The sequence below is a fragment of the Tupaia chinensis genome, unplaced genomic scaffold (assembly GCF_000334495.1).
Source record: "Tupaia chinensis unplaced genomic scaffold, TupChi_1.0 Scaffold000494_1, whole genome shotgun sequence".
NCBI classification, from domain to species: Eukaryota; Metazoa; Chordata; class Mammalia; order Scandentia; family Tupaiidae; genus Tupaia; species Tupaia belangeri.
In genome coordinates, this window is record NW_006160006.1 from 2,986,203 (window position 1) to 2,994,329 (window position 8,127).

The 8,127-nt window shown below is 58.5% G+C and overlaps 1 protein-coding gene across 1 annotated transcript in view; it reads left to right on the top strand.

Annotated features, from left to right (window-relative positions):
- Positions 1-8,127, top strand: part of RHOBTB2 (Rho related BTB domain containing 2) — a 27,093-nt gene that overhangs the window by 2,475 nt on the left and 16,491 nt on the right. The window contains exon 2 of the mRNA XM_006156466.3: positions 4,261-4,365. Within this exon, the coding sequence (XP_006156528.1) occupies positions 4,313-4,365 (53 nt within the window). The 5' untranslated portion in view covers positions 4,261-4,312. The remainder of the gene's footprint in view (positions 1-4,260; positions 4,366-8,127) is intronic.

Consider the following 8,127-nt stretch of genomic DNA (forward strand, 5'->3'; position numbering starts at 1 on the left):
CAAAAACAAAAAAACGAAAAACCCCCCCCCTTGTGGCAGCTGGGCATACCCCTGATAACGGGGGTGGGGAGGGAGCGAGCCACGCTGAGAGGATGGAGGTGCAAGGCAAACTCCGATTTTCAATAAGAAGCGAGAACCAGGTGAAGCAGTGTGACTGGGGTGCACAGGCAGGGCTCTGAGGGCCCCCATGCCACCTCTGCCCACGACACCACTTGCTGCAGGCCTGCCGTGGGGAGGCAGGACAGCAGGGGACCTCAGACTTGGCACCTTGTAGCACCCGGCTCCCTGCCCTCGGCAAGGCGTCTATAAAACGGCGGGTGGAGGGCCTCCAGCTGAGGCCACCACTCTCAGGCTCACCCAGGATTGGAGTCGGCTGCTCCAGCCCTAGGCTTCCTCGGGCTCCCAAGAGCTCCCCATTGATGCACCCAGGAGGAGGAAAAGGCAGGCAGGTCAGGAGCAAGATTGAGGGTCAGGGAACAGACTTTGCAGAGGCCAAGTGGAGGCAGCACCCAGGGGGTGGAGGGACCCCCAGTCGCAGCCCCCAGCCCTGCCTATGCCCAGGCCCTGCAGCCCGGGTGTCTGTGGAACATGCCCCGCCTGGTCCGAAGACAGCTTCCAGCTCTGAGCCCAGGCCCCTGCCCCTGCCCCTGGTCCAGCCCCCTCGCTCTGGCCTGCTGGTCTCCCTATTTCCTTCCTCTCTTGCCCAGAGGAAGGGGACAGGGTTCTGAGAGGACCTGCCTCAGAGCAGTGCTCCAACTGTGCCAAGTTGCTCTCTGGCCATCCTGCCCCATTTCTGGCCTAGGAAGGGCGGGCTGCCCTGTGTGGCTGGGTGACAAGGGAGGCGACACTGACTCTGGTTGGTGGGGCCAGTGAGAGGGATGTCGGGTCCAAGGAAGGCCGACGCGGTGCAGCTGCCCGGATGGTCACCACCTTGGGGACCTCCTAGCCTTCCCTGTCACCATCGGCCAGGGACCATCAGGGCCGAAGAAGGCCAGGAGAGTCCCTGCAGTCCACCTGTTCACAGCCTGCGCTCGCATCCACCATCCACACCAGGCGTGCGTGTGGGTGTGTGCAGCAATCTGGCTAGGGAGCAGAAGTGGTGAAAGGGACAGGAGGGTGGGAGAGACACGCCGAAGGAGAAGGCGCCGTAAGTGGCACAGGAGGAGGAAGGAGGGGACTGCAGAGGTGGGCCTTCCCCCAGGCTGGGTGGAGAACATGGAGCTCTGGAGAGCTGGGGGAGTTCCCTTCTTCTGAATATAAAAAAGCAGGGCAAGAGACCCCTCAGGTGTACCCCCATTTTGCCGAGGCCCCTGTCAACAGGTCCCCACGCCTGACTCAGCCCCAGGGTCTGAGTCATCACCTTTCTCTCCTGTGCTGTTGGACGTCCAACACCAAGAAGGTCCCAGGGCTGGGCCAAGGGTGCGGGTGGCTGTGCGGGTCCCGCCTGGAGCTCCCTGAAGAACCAGGACGTGGGTGAAGTTGCTGTGTTTCTATCTTGGGTCTTTATCCTGTCTGTACGTTTAATATCCCCTATCTCCTGCCTTATTGATAATCCTTTTATTATTATTATAAGTTGTGATCGGCATGTGCATGAGCCATAAAGAGACAGAGAAGGGCAAGGAGAATGCACCCTCCAAGGGGGCGTGGTCACGCTGCAATCCCTTCTCCATTTCTCTGTCTCATTGAGGGTTGGGGCACACATGTCTGCTTTGTTTTTCAAGCTGCTAGGGCTAAGATTCGAACTGCACATTGGCCATGTAGAATGTGGCTTCTTTAATCACTAGGCCATGGGGCCAGCCCAAGGCTGCCAGCCCTTTAACCTGGTCGGAGACTGCTACAGCCCCAAGCTCGTGCCTGGTTACTGACACCCGGCAACCCCTGAAGGGCCTAAGTTCAGGACTAGACGGCCTTGACTAGAACACTGGGCTTTGCAAATGCTCAGCACAAACCTGGGCTCCCAGCAGGGCAGGTTCGCTGCAGTGTGGCAGGGTTTGTTCTGTGAGCTGTGTGCCTTTACCTGGCGGCAGCAAAGCACGCACACACTCCACAGACGCCCCTGAAGGTCAGCTCACGTCGCTGTCCCCATCACCAACGCCAAGCCCTGTGAGCTCTACAGAACCGGGACGAAGTGGGTCAGGAGGGAAGGGCCGGGGGCTCCCGGACACTCACGTCCCCTCTCCCCTCTAAACACTGGAGCCACATGAAACCCATGGGGAACAGTTGGGGCTTTTTATAATCTTTATTTGTTAACAGTTCAGGCTATTTTTTTTCCGTGCTGCAAGAGATGCCAATGCTTCATGGAAAAGTTGTGAAAAAAAACAAGTCTATTTTGGGGCGATCAGCCTCCTCGAAGCCGCTCACTCCCAGCTCTGCAGGGCTCCAGGAAAGAGTCCTGCCCTCCCTCAGGTCTGCAAAGAATTCCTGGGCCCAGGGGCCCTGGCCATGGGTTGCATTTTTGTCCCCGCTCTTGTACTCTCTCTGCCTATCAGACAGGGCAGAGGGGTCAGATGGTGGCACACTGGTAAAAACATGACATTCTTTGAGGTTGACCCGCTTGGGAAGGTTCAAGTCCACAGGACCTCCCCGAGTGCTCAGGGCACTCACTTGTCCATGATCCAGCTCTGGCTGAGGCTTGGGGTGGACCGCGGTGTCGGGGCCCTGTGGGGTGCTGTTTCTCTGATTCTCTGTCTCTGTGTCTATCTCACTCATGGAAAAAAGATAGATAAAATTTAAAAAAATTAAAAACGAGGACAAAAACAGGGTAGCAGTAACACCGTCTAGCTTCTCCTGCTGCAGGCCTGCCCTGAGCTTCAGGGCACTGTCCCGGGAACCCAGCGCCCCGAGACTTGGGGTGCTACCCGTGAGGGAGGACTGTGTTTCATGCATTTCCCTGCCGGCATGAATGCTGGCATTAGCGCTGGCGCTCATAGCTAAAGACGGAAACCAGCAAAAGCTCAGATTTCTGTGCTGAAGGAGGAGCTGCTCCAGGGAGGAGGCCTCGGTCAGCTGTACCTCCTGGGAGGCAGGGCTGGGACAGAGAAGACTGGGTGAGTGGGCACGGGGTCTGCAGCCCCAGGCCTCTGCCAGTGGGGACCAGCTGCAACCTGGCTGGGTCAGGTCCTGCTCTGAGCAGCACTGCCAATGCATGGCCTCTCTGCAGGGCAGGGGATGGCTGGCCTCGAGGACACTTCATACTCCCGATCCTGTCCCCTCAGACCTCTTGCTCATGTTCTCAGGACACCACGGGGCACTGGGTTAGATGGTGGGAATCCCACCCTGGCTCTCCACGCGTGGGGACTGGGCCCCTTTACTCAGACACAGAGCACAGGTCTGTGGGCAAAGCAGGAGGAAGTGGAAGAGGAGGGGGATTTCAGCATGGGAAGGGACAGTAGGAAGGCCAGGTAGACACCTCGTCTTCAGGCAAAGGGTAACATCATCCCCAGCAGAAACCAGAGAGGCTAAGTTCCTTGCCCGAAGTCACAGAGCTGACTGCAAGGTCGGCAGCAGTGCGAGCAGTGGCCACTCCCCTACTGTGGGTTCTTTCCACTAGTGGGCCTTGCCCCCTCTCGCCTCACGGCCACCCTGCCACCCCTGGGGTTTGGCTCAGAGATGCCCCTTCCTCCCACCTCGGCAACGCAGTGCCCACTGCTTCCAGAAGGGTCCGGCTGCTTCTCCAAGCCCTTCCTTGACCATCCCCACTCCCTCCTGAAACTTCAGATTGGTGCTTTCATTGCACTGGCTGTGTAAAGCCGAAGGGGGGGTGACTGCGGAATGAGCCTGTCTCTTGCCATGTGCCCAGTCCTCACTCATCCCCGGACAGCGCCCCTTCCACTGCCAGCTTGGTGACTGCTGGCTGAGAGATTGCTAGCCCCCACATGCGGTAGGAGCTGTCCACGACGCATGGACCCACAGAACACAAGCCCTCCATGCTAGGCACGCTGTCGGTCAGTGCTGGAATGACTTGGAGTCAGAGGACCTGACCCTGGTTCAATAAAAAGTGAGGCCTGGCCAACAGCACACAACTCCGTGAGCGCAGACTCCAGGCCTCCTGCCGGACAGGGACGGCTCTGTCCCCAACCCCCGAAGCAGTCACATGGGCAACTGTGGGTAGCGTGGGTCCTGCCGGTTCTGCCTGCCGGGCGCTCCGGCTGGGGCCTCAGCCACGCAGGAGCCACGCGCTGACCCCAGGGAGGGCCCTGCAGTCAGGCAGACTGCTGGGGTAACAAGTGTGCTCATTCTCTCTCCTCACTGTCTCCCCAGCCCTGTCCCACTCCGTCCAACCCAGCCTGGAGTCTGCAGGGAACGCGGAGCAATGGAAGCCCAAAGACAAGCCTGGCACAGCTCGTGGAAGGCCTCCCTGAACACGTGAGTAGCCGCTGTGGACTCAGCTCTTCCACTCAACTGCCGCTCCCCAGAGCTCCATTCAGCCACCAAGCGAGCGTTTACTGAGCATTTATTCAGTGCTTGCTGAAGCACTGGGTCAGGAAGAAAAATTCCTTTGGAATAAGCATCGAGCCTTCCCTAAAGGAGTTCTCAGCACAGTGAGGTAGAAAGAGACCCAGTTAGAGAGCCTCTGTGATGCATATTACTAGGGAGCAAGGAAAGGCCGGACTCAGACAGACGGGAGGTGTTCTGAGTAAGCGCTATCTGGAGGAAGGAGGCGAGAGAGAGTGTGCAGGCTAAGGAAACTGCTTGGACAAAGGCCAGAGGGCCCCATCTCCTTGTGGGAAATGGAGGAGCCCCTGGTGCACGAGCACTGAGAGACCATGGGCTTCCTAGATCCAGTGCCTTCACTCTGCTGGGCACTGCACCTTTGAAGGCTCTGCTTTCGCTCAGGGCTGGTTCTGAACTTCACCTCAAGCATGTGTGTGTGTGTGTGTGTGTGTGTGTGTCGGCGGCCAGTGCCGCCTGCCCCTACTGCTCTCTATTGGAGACGGGCGGACTCTGAGGAGGCATGGAAGCCCCAGGAGAGGGGTGCAGGGAAGGGGTGGTGAGTCGCCTGCAGCTTGAGGGCCAGAGCTGCCCGGGAAGCTGATGAGAGGTATGGGCTGGAGGAGGGGCACGGGCTGGGGGGTTCTGCCTGGCCTGGCAGGCAGTGTGAGGGGTGGTCCGAGAACCTGTAAGACAGCGGGTGGGACTGGCTGGACAGCAACACCAGAGAACATTCCAGAGAACCACAGCAGAGCTTTCCTCCCAGCCAGGCTTCTCCCAGGTGCACCTGCTCGCCTTCAGGGAAACAGCAGCTGCGTGATGGCCAGGAGTAGAGTGGTTCTGGGGCAGAATGGAGGGGGTGTCTTCTGGGACAGGTTCTGGGTTTTATGTAACAAGAAGGCTTTGGTGAGGGAAGAGATGCAGGGGTGGAGGAGGCAGGAAACTCCAGGTGGAACCCGCCTCCCAGCTGGCAGGGCCCCTCTGGCTGCAGACGGCTTCTGTCCCCGACAAGTAAACCAGGCCCGGGGCCAGGCAGGCGCAGGGCTCCCCGCAGAAGGGCAGCAGGGGAGCCTGGCTAGCCAGGGGTGGTGGGGGGAACCGGCCTCAGGAGGGAGAGGAAGAGGCAGGAGCCTTTCTGGAAAGTGCCCCACCCAGGTCTGCCCTAGAAGCGAGGAGAAAGGCCTGCTGGGCTGGGGGGAGGGCAGGAGGTGAGGGTGCCAGGAGCTCTGTGCTGTGCGAGGTGCAGCTGAGACCTGGGGCTGGGATGGGGACAGAGACCCCACTCCCCCTCCCACTCCATGTCAGAAATGGCCCATTGCCAGGACCAGCAGTTAGTGTAATGGCTAGGTCGCTGAACTCCCATGTAGTCGACTGCGGTTCGAGTCCCGGACCCGGTGGCTTAAACTCATGCCAGGCATGCGTGTGTGTGTGTGTGTGTGTGTGTGTGTCCAAAATCCCGAGAGGAGAGAAGGGACTGTGGAGTGACCATCCCCCCAGGGGGTGATTTCTCACTTTCTATCTCTCTGTCTCTGTCTTTCTGGAGAGCACACGCACCCTATAGCAAAAACCTCTCCAAAAAAAAAAAGAAAGAAAGAAAGAAAAAGAAATGGCCCACTGCTATGGCTTCGGAGGGCTAGGTAGACACAAGACAATGGTGCCAGCAGATGCCAGCCTGGTGCCAGGGCCCTAGGGCTTTCCACAGTAGGGGGGCATGGAGGGGAGGGCCCAGGGACAGTCCTGGCCAGGACTGGCTGGGGAGGAGGCCGGGGCCCAGTCAGGGTTGGGCACGGGCTCAAGGCTGGAGCGTGGTGGTGGTGACCTGTGTTTTGTGTTCAGAATCTTCAGTTGCCCTGGAAAAAGCTAGAAGCTGTGGTGGCGAATTCCCAGCTCAGTGCCCTGCAGAAGGGAACCCTTGCAGGTCGGCCTAAGGAAGAGGTCTGTGCAAACCCCAGACAGCCTGGAGTGGAGCTTGGATGGGGTGGAGTCAAACCCAGCTCCTCAGCAAAGCCTCCAGCACCGGCTGGCTGAGTTCAGTTCCTGAGTGAGCAGGTGCTCCTGCCCCCCTCCCTGGCCCTTGGCCCCCCACTGTCCTGCCCGGCTTAGCTGTTTCCTCAACGTTTACAAAGGGGCACTGGCTTCATCATTGTAGGATGTTCTCCCAGTCATTCCTGAGGCTGGGGCCTCCCACCTGCAAGTCAGGAACTGTGGGTCTCCACACCCCACTCCAAGCCACCTTACAGCCACCCCCACCCCCATGACTTTGGGCAAAGGGGAGTTTTCTCCAATTCCGTGCTGCACTGGGTGACCTGCTGTCAGGACACGTCAAAAGTGCCACCAGCAGGCAAGAGTGCTCAGACGGTCTCTGAGCTGAGTAGAGGGAGTGAGGCACTAGTGGGGAAGGCCCTGGCTTGTAGTCGAGCCATGCAGAGACCTCACACTCACACTGTGCCTCGCCAGTGACTCAGAGGTCAGGGTGAAGCTCCTTAACACCAAACACACAGGAGAAAGGCCTCGAGGGGTTGAATTCCCTTCCTAATACAAATTCATGCTAGTGCTTTCTGTTTTATGGAGGCTGTCTTATCCTGAGTGTGAAGTAAGAAGCTCCCTCAAACACTGTTAACCTCTTCTCTCCTTTAGGTAGATTCGTAGGAGACAGGGAAGCTTCCTCCAACCACCCAGCACTTACAGGGCATTGGCCACGTGGGAAAGTGCATTGTCATGCACAGCTGGGTGGGCAGTTTCCCATCAGGTCCCCTGGTGGAGAAGAAGCATGCTTTGGGCAATGTAAAATGCATTTTTATTTGGCTTTTCTTTTTACAGTAAGTTTCTTACTAATCATACTTTGCTTAAAGTAATATTAGATTCGTATTCCTGGAGCACACATCAGAGGTGTGATGAAGCATGCCAGTCTGGGCTTTAAAATTTGCCCAGAAGTAATGAATGGGATGGATAAAACCAGGCTGGGTGGACAATCGGAATTACTACCCGTCAAGCTTATCACAACGGTCAGAATAGGAAACGTCTTCGCAAGGACCACTGTTGCTCCTGATGTTACCCCTGGGGCCTGCCCATTTCACGGAGGGGTAAGCCGACACAGCCCTAGTGTCTTCCTGGCATTTATTTCCAAGGTCGGAAGACATGAGCTCCAAGTGGCTTCAGGATGGCAGTGCGGATCGCTGGAGGCCTAGGTGGGAGGCAGGTGAGGTAGCAACGGATACCCACCCCGCAACTCAGAAAAGCCCTTCCAGGGCTCTCAAGGATGCCTCTCCGAGCTCCTGCTCGGCCTCCCGGAGGAAAGGGGAAACGTAGGCGTCTAGGGAGGTTACAGGCCTTGCCAGGCAGAGGGACCCGGCGCCAGAGACCAACCGAGACCCTCCCAGCAGCTCCGCTCCAGGGCGGTGGAGGAGGGAGGAGAGGAGGGAGGCGGGGAGGGAGAGGCGCCGCTGGGCGGGGCCGCTGGGCGCCCAATCCCGTCCTCTCCCCACCCCTTCCCCGCCCCCCCGACACCTTTCCACCAACAGAGCTGCAGGGTGGGTGGGGCGTGTCAGGCAGCCGTCCTGGGTGCGATTTTTTTCTCCCTTTTTACCTCCCTCTTTTTTCTTTTTTTTTCCCTTTCCTTTTTTTGTGAATGAAAAAAGGAGGTCGCGAGCGGTCCCTGGGACTGCAGCGCTAGCGTCTTAGCGGCAGCGCCTGTGC